The 15870-nt window shown below is 41.2% G+C and overlaps 1 protein-coding gene across 2 annotated transcripts in view; it reads right to left on the bottom strand.

The window, feature by feature from the left end:
* Positions 1–851: 851 nt before the first annotated feature.
* The window catches only part of LOC143296908 (ras-specific guanine nucleotide-releasing factor 2-like), a 316971-nt gene continuing 301952 nt past the window's right edge, over positions 852–15870 (bottom strand). For both annotated transcript variants that reach the window (XM_076608906.1, XM_076608907.1), the window contains 4 exons: positions 14941–15020; positions 13765–13882; positions 12753–12821; positions 852–12004 (listed from right to left, as the gene is read on the bottom strand). In XM_076608906.1, the coding sequence (XP_076465021.1) occupies positions 11888–12004; positions 12753–12821; positions 13765–13882; positions 14941–15020 (384 nt within the window). In that variant the 3' untranslated portion in view covers positions 852–11887. The remainder of the gene's footprint in view (positions 12005–12752; positions 12822–13764; positions 13883–14940; positions 15021–15870) is intronic.

Here is a 15870-nt window from a genome sequence, read left to right as displayed (position 1 = left end):
AAAAGGTCATTTTGTGCAATTTGTCGTGGCGGTTTCCATGGAAACGAATGCAAAATGGCCGACAAACAAAAAAATTAAAAGCTTAGAACTTCGGTACCTTTATAGATATGTTATTTCTGTTTTATTTGATTTATTTGTATTTGTTTTTTTTGTTTTTTTTATTATAGTGCAGTGGTATTTTGGAATTTGAATAAATACATTTATTATTATTTTTTTGTTGAAATGTGTATAAATTCCTTGACATAATTTTTTTCAAATGAGTGTATATTCATTATTTTACTAGTACTATACAAACCACCGCACTATAATATAATAAAGATGAATACATAAAGAAAGAAAGTACCAAGTTTAAACATGCTATCTTTTAAAGTTTTTGAGCATTAGCATTTTGAAAAATGGTATTACGAGGACAAAACACAAAACTGAGAAAACAGGAAAAGAAAGAGATGTGCTTGTACTCACAAGAAATCACACATGTTGATGCTGTTTGAAGCTTTATTTAAGTGAATATAGTGAAACAGACTATAAAGATTAGATGTTGAAGAAGCAAATTATGCGAAAAAACGAAACTCACAAAAAATCATGATGTTGGTCAAAATTTCACTACCGTGTCTGGCCTTAACAGGATGAGCATTACTAAACCAGTTTACAAAAGAATAAGAAATAAATATATTGCTTTCACAATTTAAGCTGAAATTATATCAGCCATAACTTTCCACCATAATTTATTATCCTAACTATCAAACAGTCAGATTCTGATCATTGTTGACATCATAACCATTTACATTTTCTGATCTATGTTACTGCTATATCATATAGCATTTTCCAGAGTCCCGATCAACCAGGTGTGCATGTGTACACACACATATATATACACACACACCCACTGCTGATGAACTTCTCAATTCTGACATGTGAGCATAAGACGCAGGTGAGTAATCCATGCTGCTACCTGTTCCCTATCGACTCATCACGTACCTCCAAGCTTCGCTCCCTGTTGCAAGCACCCCTCTATCTCTGTGCAGGTGTTGGGTTTCTCAGTCTGCTCAAGTTTCCACAACTGCCATACTCTGCCTGGCTGTTAACATAAAGACTTCCACTGGCATCAAGAACAAGCTCCAAGGCTCAGGGTTGGTTGTCTACAGCTTGCTGTGCATGCATCACAAGCAGAAACAGACACAGATACAGTCCTCTTAAGAGCTCACAGGTCTACTGTTTGCAAATCCAGGACAACCTCACAGTTTCAGTATTTTCATAAGCAATGTATGAACCAGTCAAAAAAACAACAACAAAAACCACAAAGATCTGAAAAAAAGTCCCTTGAACTTCATGGGTTAACTCACTTGGGACGACAAGTTTTCTCCCTTGCTTTTCCCCACAGACGGCCCATTTGTAAGGGTTTGGAAAAAAATTACAAAAAATACAAAATACTGTGTAAGAAAATGAAACTATCAGAACTGGTTTATTATGTGTTGAGCTATTACATATAAAAAAAATCAAATTTCTCATCTTATTTTTACAGTTTTGCCATATGGAGAAAATACTGCCAATTTTTCACCCTGAATCACCATACCCATACTCGCTTTCTGCATTAAATTTGCTTTCTTCTTCGTCATCATCCACCTCTTCAATGTCCGACCCTTCAGTTTGTAGCATTTCAAGTACTTCGGCAACCCTAAAACATTGCCGTCACTGCCTTGTTCGCTTCACAACATTCTGAGAAGAGCCCGCTTTGCTAACAGGCACGCGAGCAGACGACCGGTCAGTGACTTTGTCAGCATGTGTGCGAGACAGGCCACACATCCCAGGCTGACCAATCATACTGTTCGATTGTGGAGAGACCCAGAATAGCGCACTCTGCTTGGCTAATCACAAAATCACGTGTACAGCACATGATGGAATTTTACTTTCAGAGAATGCTATTCCATTCCTTCATCCGAATCCAAATACGTTTTTTGTAGGAATGCATGAGCATTCCTTCGTCTGGAGAGAGTTAGAGAACAAATTTTTATGGTGCCACTTATGCTGTGTGTATCACTTTATCATTGAGTGTCAGCACAAAGACCATCTTTTCTCAATGAGTACTAATCTACTCAGGCCTGAGAAGCACAGGAAGGCAGCGATTCTCTGGTTAAAAAGCATGGATCCAGTTTGAAGCAAACACATTGAGATGCCGCTAAGGGAAACAAATCTCTCCTTTCCCTGACAGGAAACAAAACCAAGGCATAGAGAATGTGATGCACACCTATGGTTACACACCCTAGGAATGCCAGAGGGAGCTCAACCCCACACCAGCCAGCTAAGACATCACCCCCCTTCTCACAGAGTCCCCAGTTGAAACACCAGAAGGACCTCACAGACATCCAGGACTCCTCACCCTTGAACAACGACATCTTCACCACACCAGGAACTTGGCACTGGGAAACTCCACCACAGGGGTGCCAGTCAATAAGATGTCAAACCCAGCTCTACACCTACAAGAATTTAACTTCAAATTTTGCTGAACAAAACAAAGCAACCTGTTTTTTATAACTGTACATCACATAACTTAAATGAAAACACAGCAAAACAAAAAACCCGAAGGAGATGAATAAGTAGAAGAAAAAGAAGACAGGAGACAAAAGCTGGTCAACTGATTTCCAACACAGCACAAGACAAAGTAAAGCTCAGGACCATCAATGCCAACACATAATTACATCAATATAGGCCTTCGTTACAGTACAGCCTTGTGCATACATTTTGCAATAATCAAAAATAAAAAGCCCAAACATTATTTCACTTCATTCTATTTACATGACATCATAACAACATCATACCTTTCCTTGGAATCTGCAGCAGGGATCTGCCAGAATCACAAAATTCCAGTTTCAAAAGACCAAGTTCATACCTACCAATTTTTACCGGACTTTTTCAGTTCAACACAGTGATGGCTCTCATTCAGTAACTGTCACTGAGCTAATCTCTGACTGACAGGTGATGGCTCTCATTTCATTCATCTCTCTCAGAGACTGTCACTGAGCTAATCTCTGACTGACAGGAGATGGCTCGCACTTCATTCATCTCTCTCAGAGACTGTCACTGAGCTAATCTCTGACAGGAGATTGCTCACACTTCATTCATCTCTCTCAGAGACTGTCACTGAGCTAATCTCTGACAGGAGATGGCTCTCACTTCATTCATCTCTCTCAGAGACTGTCACTGAGCTAATCTCTGACTGACAGGAGATGGCTCTCACTTCATTCATCTCTCTCAGAGACTGTCACTGAGCTAATCTCTGACTGACAGGAGATGGCTCTCACTTCATTCATCTCTCTCTCAGAGACCGTCACTGAGCTAATCTCTGACTGACAGGAGATGGCTTGCACTTCATTCATCTCTCTCAGAGACCGTCACTGAGCTAATCTCTGACTGACAGGAGATGGCTTGCACTTCATTCATCTCTCTCAGAGACTGTCACTGAGCTAATCTCTGACAGGAGATGGCTCTCACTTCATTCATCTCTCTCAGAGACTGTCACTGAGCTAATCTCTGACTGACAGGAGATGGCTCTCACTTCATTCATCTCTCTCAGAGACTGTCACTGAGCTAATCTCTGACTGACAGGAGATGGCTCGCACTTCATTCATCTCTCTCAGAGACTGTCACTGAGCTAATCTCTGACAGGAGATGGCTCACACTTCATTCATCTCTCAGAGACTGTCACTGAGCTAATCTCTGACAGGAGATGGCTTGCACTTCATTCATCTCTCTCAGAGACTGTCACTGAGCTAATCTCTGACAGGAGATGGCTCGCACTTCATTCATTTCTCTCAGAGACTGCTCGCACTTCGTTCATCTCTCCCTCCACCCTGCCCATGTGTTGGCATGTCCCGCCCCCCTCCACCAACCCGCCCCACCCGACATCCCCTAGACTAGACTCACACAGAAAAAAAGTGTCCATTTACAATATTATAAAACAAGGTCATTTTGAATGGAACATAATCAAATATGGGAAGAGTTTCTGGTGAAGAAGGTGAGCAAGCTAACTCTTTATTTTCTTTGTCATTCTTCAAGCAGAATTTGAAAGCTGAATGTAGCCTTTTTGTACCAAAATTGTCCATGAATATTGCATGTTCATAACATTAAAAAATCTACATGTGGCCAACAGTAAGTAATTTTTGCCAGGAAAAAAACCCCAATATCTGATTTATGGGCAATAATACTTTCTTACAAATTTTCCTTGAAACAAATGAGAACTTTAAGAGAGTGCAGTCAACTACAGTCATCAGTACAGGTCAAATTGTTTTCTTCTGCAGTCAACGGTGTTTATATCACAAACAATTCACTACGTATTTATCATTCTATGGCAGAATTAGATTTCCAATACATATAAATGGCAGCTGGCACAAGTAACAATTCATCTATTAACCCTGCACTTGGCAAATTCCTGTGGAAGAAGTGTTTCAAATTCTTTTGCCTGTAAAATGATGTAGAATTTATAATAAACTGTTTGACATCATATGGTAATTCTGGCATGACAGTTAAGTAATAATGTTTAATCCTGGTTCTAGCATAAGAGTCAATTAATCATACAATGCAACTGACACTTTCAGTTTGTCACAGGAACTTTTCTTTCATTCATACATATTCTAGCATGACAGTCAAGTAATGATACAATCTTATCAACACTTTCAGTTGCCATCAACACTTTCAGTTTCATATACTGATATAGTAACTTTTCTTTGATTCGGTCAGACCATTTTATTCAGAAATGATCACACAACTGTTTTTCAATAAGATAAAGCAGAATGTTGAGTTAGAGGAATGTTGAAGTGTAATTTAGTATTGGAATGGCAGATTTACCAGAAGAAGTATGAACATATATGACAGTTCTAAAAGACATAATGATAAGTGCATCAGTACCAGAAAGGAATGTATTAATAATCTATCTTTTGTTTCTTGAATTTAAAACCTTGAAGCCGACATCTTATTTTTCTGTCCAGCTATTCAGCATACACAGATAGATGTACATCTGTACTAACACACATACTGGCAAAGAGTTGCACAGACATAACCTTCAGGCATAGAGAGAGAGAAAGGAAAAAAACACATGCACACATCAAATATATCATAAACTGAAGTACACAGAAACAGAAAAGACAAGATGTATATATACACACAGCCCATGCTCACAAACACACACACTCTCTCAAAATCATTCACCAAATCTTGGTCTGAAAATCAGACTTGTGGCTTTAGCAACGCAGAACACAATGTGGACTACAGGCAGAGTTGGAGACAGTTCTACTGACCATCTCCACCATCATAATCTTTAGCTCATGTCAGATTCATACTCTCTACCATCCCCAAATTCTGGATACAAAATGGTCATTCATGCATTTAAAAGAAATTCAGTCTTACTCTGTCTTTCACATCAGTCCATGCTCTGTATTTCACTGTGGCTCTATACAATATAAGTGAAAAGAAATGTATGTAAGTAACATAATCATCATGAAAGCAAGAAAGTTAGCATCATCTGTCAGAGAAAAATCATTGGCTTCTGGTTTTACTATGAAGTGGTCCAAAATTAGACACACACACACAAACACATGTAACTCCATTTCTTCTGTCTTGTTTGGAAATAAGAGGCAGACTGAGTGATTCTTCAATGCTTTAACACAGCAACTGATCACAAGAACAGAAAAAACAACAACTGAATAATAAAAAATGTAAACGAAGAACACAAAATGCAAACAAAACCCACAAACAAAAACATCAACCATCATCATTATCATGAAACTGAAGAGTTACCATCAAAACACCCATGAAAAGTAGGTACATCAGTGTAAAGTATTCAACATTTTGGTTCCAACTGGGGGACAAATTAAGCCAGGTTTTGCTGTAATATGAAAAAAACTGACAGAAGATCTTATCTAAGTTGTCAAACAGGATATCAGACACATTGTATTGGTCTATATCTGCAGTTAACTGGTACCATCAACTTTGTTTCCAAGACAGACATCAGTATTACAACTGTATACATCCTCCTGATGATTCTGTGATCCTTGAATGATGTGTGTCCCTAGCCAATGAAAGTTTACATGGCATGGACATCTATTATGGGTCAAGTATAACATTTAAACATTACTCTTACTATTAGTATTAGTGAGCAGTTGTGCTGGTAATGAAATCAGCTCAAATTTAGTTCCAAAGTCTTCACTGAATTATCAAACTACAATACTTGGAAGTAAGTTCGTTGACTGTTTACAAAAACAACCAGAACTTAAATGTTGTTTAAGATAATTGGATGCCAACAACACCATTTTAAAACAATGTAATCCTTATACAAGTATACAATATACCACAACATAACAAGAACAAAGAAAAAAGTTTCTGAACTGTACACAGAAGCATCACAATATCAGAATTCTTAAGTAATATCATAATATATAAACTACATATCTAAAGTCAGGTACTGTTATTATCATTTTGTTGTTGTTGTAATTGACTGTCTTCATTATTTACATGTGTGGTAATTTTAATTATGAAAGGTATAGAACCACTCTGAAAATGGAGGTATAGGTATAAATGCTTTTGATCAAAAACTGGCATAAGAAATATATGTACATATACATATACAAACACATACATGTACGTATGTCCTGTTTCTAATGATTATGCGTTAAACATTTGAAGAAATGCCTTTCCTACTCTAATTTTTCTCAAGGAAGGATGTGCAGGAGACATAAACTGACCATCTCAACCATGTAACAATAGGTACAGAGAAATTTCACACTGTTTGATTATTACTTACTTTCAACATTTTTTCATTAATTTTTATTTTTATCTTTAGACAGATCTTACAATTGTTTGTCATCACTGCATAGTCCTGGCTGATAAATGTGTGACCAGCACAGTCACCTCAAGGGGTGCTACGTGCTGGACTCTTTACTCTCTTCGAAAGGTATCCTTTGGTTTCAGGAAACAACTTTCTGTAAGAAAAATCTGTCCCAAATAAAAACACCACCACCACCAACAAATATCTTTTCTAAAGTTAGTTCCGTGGATCCTCCACCAGATGATCCACTGCAACATTTATTTGAGTGTTTACTGAAATTTGTTATACAAACAACTGCTTCTGTCTGTCCTCATGTGTAGGTCTATGCAGATGCTTGGAAGTGGTACACACACACACACACACACACACACACACACACACACACACACCCACCATCAACTATTCTGGAAAAAAGATCTGTGTCAATGGAAACAGGCTACAAGAGTTGGGCCAATACTGAACAAAGTCTACATCCAACTGCAGCCCCACTTCTGCAAAACTGATTAATGATAAATATATTAAGTACTGGTACTGAAACTAAATGGTAAACGGATCAGCTGACAAATTCTAATAAAGAGGAAAACGTCCTTATGTGCCTGTAAGTAAAAAGATAATGCATTCTGAGTTATTCACAAATTCCTGAATTTATTGGCTTCATCTGATCCTGTTTGAAAACTCTGCATTTACTTTTTCCACAGGAACTGGGGATTGAGTAAGTTATTTCCCTTGTTGCAATCTCAATTTTAGTACAGTATTATGAGGAAAAATATCAAGAATGCCGCATTCGGCAAAAAATATTCTGAAAGACATAAAGCCAGCAAAGAAGAATATTAAAGACAATGATCCCCTTATACCGCTTTGCTTGAAATGATCCCTTTTAAAATGAAGTAGTGATGCCCTTGTTATGCTTTGCCTGCAGTTATCCCTTTTAAAACGAATTAATCTTCACACGTCTTTGTCAGCAGTTGAAGGCAAGTGAAGATAGAAAGGTCCAAAATGATCAGGTCAATGCTGATGTTCTTCCAAGACAAACCGTATTTCTAGAAACTAGTTTTCCCTAAAACAGAATAATATACTCAACAAGTCATGTCTGACAATCTATTGCAAATCAAGTGAAGGCATGTGCAAACTAAGACACAGTCACTGATGATACATTTAGAAGTTTCTGGCATATTGTTGCTCCTCTAAAGATCTGTTTAGAGACCTTTAGAGAATTCTCTGGCTGACACCAAAGTCAAAATCAACCATAAAAATCTTTAAAAAAAGAAAGAAAAGAAATACAAATTCAAGGGGATGTTGTGGGCATAAAACACACTGGAGGCATCCTAATATCTTATCTATGATTCAAGTCATTGACTTTTTCACTGATTTTGAACAAAGAAATACGTTTATATTAAGAGGCTGAAAAAAAAAAAGAAAAAAAAAGAAAAAGAAAAAAAAGGACAATAAAAGCCCAAGAACAAACTGATACAAACATAAAAGCAACTCTGTCTGATTTCCTGTCTTAAGTTGGCCTCCTTATATCAGAAAAAAAAAGCATAACAGTTCTTTTTGTTTCGTTTTTAGCTGGACTAGGATAACAGAGACATAGAGCTTGATGAATGATAACTAACATGTTCCACATGTGGTTGGACAGCTACATCAAGATGATTTCGTCTAGGGTGATCCAGCAACTTACGCTAAATCCACTCAACCCGTTTTGGAAAAATAGCACCGAGTCGTTGGCTATCTCAAAACACAAAGAACAAGTGGTCATGGTGACAAGCGTCAGAATGGAACACAGCACACAAGGAAATGGCTGATGACAAAGTACACAGGTGATGGATGAAGGGGTCGATGCACTGCCAGAGAAATGTGGGGTGCATGGCGCCTGCAGTGTCAGTATTCTTTGCTGTGAGGGGACGAGACCGTACAGGAGATGGAAGGATCAAACACATGTACAGTACGACACAACCTGGATGTGTTTTATATAGATATATATATATATATATATTAGGGTTCATGTGCACCTTAGCATCAATCGTTCTTATGGATCCATCTTGAGGGATGACATCACAGTGCCACCCCAACTACTCTTTGTGTGCTGTACATTCTGTCATGGTCATTTCAGTACAATGGCCTTTCAGCCTGTGCAGTCTGAACACCATGCCAAGATAGCGCATTCTGCTGTCAGGGAGAAACCAGGCAGAGTGAGAATGAAGTCAAAGCAAGCCCCACAGCACAGGTGTTGAGGGGAGGGGGGATGGCTGATGCTGACCTAAGTGTTCAATCATGTGGGCAAGATAATGATAGCCTTTCACTTCATCCACACACACACACACACACACACTGGTTTGTATGGACATCACTCAGCATTCAGGTACGTCTCAGTGACAACATTCCTCTGACTGGCACTGAAGTTTGTGGTTGTCAGCCGCATGATACGACCAGCATCCTGTTATACATCCCTCTACTTCATGCCTCTGTAAATGCCATGCTGATGCACTGACTCATTTCCTCAAGGAACCAGCTGATAACGCTAATCCTGTGTCCCAGGATGCAGATGGTTCCTGCTGTCTGCTGGAGGCCAGGCCTGGGACTGCAGCAGGGGAAAAGAACTGACGTGCCTCCTTTTCATAAACTGTCTTCTTCCTAATATGCTGGCGTTGCTGTTCCAGTGTGGATAGGAAGCCACAGCCTTGTCAGGCCTTGTCTCCTGGGTATTTCCCCCCACACTACAGCAGTGTTCTGCCAGTTCACAGGATGCTAGACCTCTCATGTCTGCTATGCCTGCTGTCGCTGGATGTGACAACAGTGTCAATTTGGAAACAGGGATGTAAGGTGGGATCTTTTGGCAACTTTCCTCAAGAAACACTCTCCTGCTTTTCACTTCTCTGGGCATGAAGTTCTTGTGGGCTACTTCAAATCATTTTTATTCATTTTTCTTTTCTCCTTTAATTCTTTTTCTTAAGCACACAAGCTGTTCTATGCATCACATTGACAGCCAAGAAGAGACGTCCAAAATCTGTCAGAATCGATGTCTCTGGCAAAAGGTACAAGATTTGTTAGGCTGGATTTTTTTTCTTTTAATTTCCATTTGTTGAGCAAAACAGGGGAAACGTTTGCAGGGTTAAGAGAGTGGAATGTGACAAAGGCAGGCAGAGTGCTAGCCCCCCCAACCCCCCAGTGATAATTCATCACGCTACAGACAGTGTTCACTCCAACAGGGGGAAAATACCAAACATCTTTGTCCATGGGTTTGTTTGGTGTACACACCGTCTCTGAACACATTACAAAAATAACACAATGTACAACTGATGGGAACATATTCTTTTTTTTTTTTTTTTTTTTTTGGTTGTTGTTGTCGCCACCCTGTTGTATAACCACGTGTACATATCATCAACCATCAAGTGCTGTGAAGTAGACAACTAAAATGATGGAAGAGCACAAACCAATGACAAGGCTCTAACCACATTCAACATCACATCACTTCCACAACCCCTCCCTCCCTCCCAGTGACACGGTGAACCCTGACCACCCCCTTTCCCCCAAAAAACCCCTCCCCCCCTGGAATGACCCACAGGTACGACTACAACACAGCGCAGCTGTTGACACACATCATCATGAGTCAGGATGCAGACAAGAAAAAACCTCTGTGTGGAAACCAAGGTACCTGCTCTCTCTCTCTCTCTCTCTCTCGCTCTCTCCTGAAGGCTATACACACACACATTGGTATCACAATGACACTAACAAGTGGAGCATACAGCACCCTCCTTCACCAAACCAATCTCAGTGGCAGAGAAAGCCGAGCGCTGGGTCCTGGCAGTGGACGATGATGTATGTACAGGGTGCGGTGGTGGTGGTGGTGGAGGAGGAGGAGGAGGAGGGAGGAGATGCCCACTGTGTGATCCAAGTTGAGATATGCATTCTCTCCCCTGGGAGGGGTTAGCAAACAGAACACAGCCGCCACCACCACCACTCCCACAACCCCCAGAGGGGTGACTTTTCACTTCCACATTTCTACAGGTGTTGAGCACAGGCTAGTGGGGTAGGGTGAGCGGAGGAGGTGGGGGGTGGGGTGGAGTGAGGAGTGGGGACGCAGCACAACATCACATGGCTACAAACTGGCTTTTTTTTTTCTTCTTCTTTTTTTTGTTGTTGCTGAGATCTGCCACCGACACCCCAACTTCCCCCCAGTCTTATGTGGGTGTAAAAACCTGCTTCACAAGTCTTGTCTTCCTTCCTTCCCTACACAGAACACAACCTTGGTCAGCATCATCATCACACCACCAAAGGATTGACACAGCATGGAGAGAGGGTGTTGTTGCCGGCTGTACTCCATCCTTCCGTCCATCCTCTGGCTTCAAAGCACCTGCACTTCACTTCACTTCCCACCTTTGCCACACAGGGGACTGCAGGTGATACAACCTTCACCGCTGCACCACAGTGCTTTCTCTTTCCTTCCCATCAACAGCACATCCCACTGCAGTCTCCCACATCCATGCTGCCCAGTATCCGTCACCTGTACACGACCCGTGTTGGGGGAGGGGGAGAGGGGGAGAGGGAGGGGGGGTGTGGGGGGAGGAACAATGATCCAGCACAACATGACACATTCAGGTTTCACTTTTTTTTTTTTGTCAGGGGTCAACAAGATTTTTCAACAGAGTCTCCTTGTCCACACGTTTTGTTGTTGTGTATACACAGTCCACACACAGCCTACCCTGGGAGAGAGAGAGGGGGGAGAGAAGGTGTGGGGTGTGTAGTGTAACACTCCAGGCAGGGGGAGGGGAGGGGTTTTGGGGGTTGGGGGGAGGGTTGTTTTCTTTCATTCTTCACTCCTTCCTGTGGCTGCTGGGCAGCTAGCTGACGGTGGTGGAGAAAAAACGCAGTCACTGAGCACCACCACACCACACCAGCCGCCACACCACACACCGTTCCTGTCCGCTCCCCTGTCCACCACCGGCAGCAGTGTGGGGCGCCGGTGGTGCGGTGGTCTGACAAAAAAGTAGGGGCGGCGGAGTGTTGGCATCCTCTCCCAGCCTGGCAGTCACTCCTACACGACGCCTCGCTGCAGGGCCCGCCCGGCCCCCTTCAGGAGGGGTTGGTCACCATGGACAGGCGCGACTGCTTGGGCTCGATCTCCAGCGAGGCCTTGTATGTCTGCTCTTCGTCGTACAGCCGTGTGGGGTCCAGCAGGTAGCTGGTCACCTGTCACACACACAGCACACACTAGGTCAGGAGGCACAGCATTTCTTAATTCATTATTTATTGCATTTATTCATGTATTTATCTATTCATTCATCATTGTTGCCTATTGCCTAATTGATCACAAAGGGTTTGTATCAGGGCTGAAAACATTCAAAACTTTAGAACCTGAAAAAAAAAACCACACACAGATACACACACAAACACACTCACACACAAACATATACACACACTCACAAACGCACACACACACTCACACGCACATACATACAGACACAACCTCTGTCTGGTCTGGGTCAGACACACAGCACCTAGTTATTAAGTTATTTATCACTGTTGTTTATAGCACTGTTGTTGTATCAGGGCTGAAAACAATCCCACTGATCTTGAAAACACACACACACACACGAAACACCTGAAAAAAATATGCACAAGTACACTTGTATTTATGCATAGGACATGCCTCTCACATTTAATATTCCATCAACTTTTCATCACACAATATACAAAATTATCTTCAACACACACACAAACCCCCCCCAAAATGCCAGCAGGTAACTCACACATCCTAAGTGCAAAAAAGAACACAACAGAGTAAGAATACCCAGTTACCAAGTCCAGAAAAAATCAGCCAAGGCTTTCTCCCAGAAAAGAATGACTGTGAAAAGACACAATCAGGACACTGATAATCATGACAGTAGTCTCCCTTCCTTTGGTCCCCTACCATACAGTCCAACCAAACCTGACTTACCCGTGGGTGATGTTCAATTTTGTACGACGTCTGCTGAAAGAGGCGAATTTCCCGAATCACGTGAGCAATCTGGTCACAAAGAAAAAAGCACCTCAGTTTATTCCTTCCATACTCTGTACTTCACTAAACTAAAATCATTTCAACATCTCCTGTTTCTTTCTAACGCTTTCATTTTTCTTCTCACTGGTTTATTGTCTATTCACAACAGCAATATGTAGACAAGTATGTATCAACCCTTTTTAGCACACACACACACACACAAAATTGGTGTGGGGGTGTGGCAGGTGGTGCATGGAGGGGGAGGGGGGGGAGGGGTGTGGGGGTAGTGAGAAAAAGAAGGAAGCTACCGGTGGAGTGGTGTGGGAGGGTGGGGTGGAAGAGGCATTACCAATAAAAGCTTTTATCCCCCATGCCTGTCATTTGTCTGCACTTAAATCACTACATGCAATTACAAATACAGTTTTCTCTCATCCGTTACAAACTGGGGAATAAATCATCTGCATGTAGTTGGGATCTGAAACGCTTTGGTCATTCATAAATATTTCCCCAACAATTCTTTCTTCATACATTTTGAACATTTACACAAACAACAAAGTAATAAAATGAGACGGGAGGAAAATGATTAATATGTTGTGCTGCATAAAAAGAACCTACCTTAGCTGAGGAAAAAAATATCTGCTGCATGCATCTCTGTAAACATTTCTTTCTTCTTTGATTTTAACAGAATAATAAAATTCACATTCTGAAACACTTAGCTATCTTTTTTTAAGTACCATCCTTTACAATGTTAGGAATCTTGTCAAATCAAATTCATGTTTATAGTTTTATTACTGATTTTGTCCCCTTTTCCCTTGTGTGTAAATATCTTAAGATAAATCACAAACTGTAATATTTTGTCTGCCTTAAGCACACACACACACACACACACACAAAGAGAGAGAGAGAGAGAGAGAGAGAGAGAGAGAGAGAGAGAGAGGCCAACAGTGAAGAGGAAGCAGGGCAGAAGCCCTACCATGCGCATCTTGGAAAAGTTGACCAGTTTTTCCTCAGTGAAGTTGGGTGTGCCCTCCTCGATGAAGGACAGGTCTGTCAGGTACATGCCCAGGTATGGAATGCAGGGAGGGTCACACCTGTACACCATCACAATAATCATCATCATTATCATGTGGGTCTGTTTCAATTTCAGTTTTTCAAGGTGTCACTGCCTTCAGACAAATCCATATACGTTACACCTTATCTGCTAGGCAGACGCCTGACAGCAGCATAACCCAACACACTTAGACAAGCCCTGAGTGCATGCACATTATATTTTGTGTACCTATCAGAGAGGATTTCTTCTACAGAACTTTGCAAGAGGACAACACTTGGTGTCATGGTTTCTTTTCCAGTGCCCCAAGTGGGTGCTGCACACAGCACCGCAGTTCATCATCGCATATAAATGATGAGACGCTCAGTTGGATTTTCCAGTCAAACCTGTGAGAAAGGGCAAGAGCAGGATTCAAACCCAGACCCTCATGGACTCTGTACTGGCAGATGAGCGTCTTAACCATTCTGCCACCTTCCTCCTCATGTGGGTAACACAAGTACACCATCAAAACAATCATCATAGTGTACATTCATACAGAACATATGCTGTGGCTCTAAGCATACTTACATTATATGCGGTATGAAAAAGATCGAGGAAAAAAAAATGTAGTAAAGATGTACGCCACTGAAAATATTATTTCAAAATAGTGTAACACCACTCACAACACACAAACCTCTTGAGAAACTCACCCTAACCATACACACACACACACAAAGCACTAAAGCATACACACACACCTGCTAACGCACACACACATGCACTAAAGCACATTCACACACACACACACACACTAAAGCAAACACATACACACACAATTACAATGACTGCCAGGGGGAGAAAAATCTCTAGTTTAAAACAGTTTGAACAGATATTTTTTAAATTAGAAGATTAACAGTCTGATATGTACCATCATTCTTAACAAGCCACTGCACTCAAAACTATTTCCCAAACTAAGTCTTATTTGGGGTGTTGGCAACAGTTAAAAAAACAACAACATTTTTTTCATGATCTTCTCAAGCCAGATTTGTCTTCACAAAATAAACTGTCATAAGATGATGACGATGACAGATGACTACGGACATGACCTGAGTGGGCACCAACCTGTGGAGGGCATCCCTCATGTTCTTGAAGCGACCCTCAGAGGACACCAGAGTCTGCAGACGCTCAATCATCTGCTTGGTCTGGAACAACACAGTGTCGCATTTCATGACAAAGACTTAAATGTGAACCAGACTTTTGAGGAATGAACACACACACACACACACACACACACACACACAAGAGATTCAAACAAAAGAATGAATTCCATCCACTAGCTGACAAAACAGTTTAACTCTCTCCATACGAACGGCGAAAGAGATGACGTTAACAGTGTTTCACCCCAATTACCATCATCAAAATATTGCAAGTGAAGGCTCTTATACTGAAGACGTGAATGTTGACAAAGAATACCACAATTCTGACGACGGAAGCTAAATGTTGGGTCATTGAGACACCCACTGGACATCCGAGTGGTCTGTGTAGAGGAGAAGAGAGGACTGGCCGTACTGAGTGAGTTAAAAGTGTGGGTGGAGATTCAGGAAACATGAACACACACACATACAAACAAGCACAGGCACACATAAGTGTGTGCATATGATGGGACTGGCAAGTTCCGCTTTCTTTCTGAGCACTAGCTCCATGGTTGAGAGAGGCAGGCAACTTCTGTTCTCCAAGAAGCATATCCTGTTTGAGTGGCAATGTCTCTGTCCACCTCTGTTCAAACTTGACTACCAGCATTTATCATAGTCTTTTAACTGAGGCAACACATTCATTCACCACTGTTCTATTAACCTGAATCATCAAAGTGCTTCATGGACAGAAGATAACATATCTCCACTCTGTTGTGTAAATGCACATACTTTCTTGGGCAATATCCACATTTCTTCCCCTCCACCCGTCTGTGTGACTGTGGAGTGAAGGTACATGCCTTGTTGTGAACACTACTAATTCAGTCTTGTGGGGGGGAAATGTGGATATTCCCCACTCCAG

This window comes from Babylonia areolata, chromosome 22, assembly GCF_041734735.1.
Source record: "Babylonia areolata isolate BAREFJ2019XMU chromosome 22, ASM4173473v1, whole genome shotgun sequence".
Lineage (NCBI taxonomy): Eukaryota > Metazoa > Mollusca > Gastropoda > Neogastropoda > Buccinidae > Babylonia > Babylonia areolata.
Note: the sequence above shows the minus strand (reverse complement) of the source record. Positions and strands in the feature narration are given on the sequence as shown.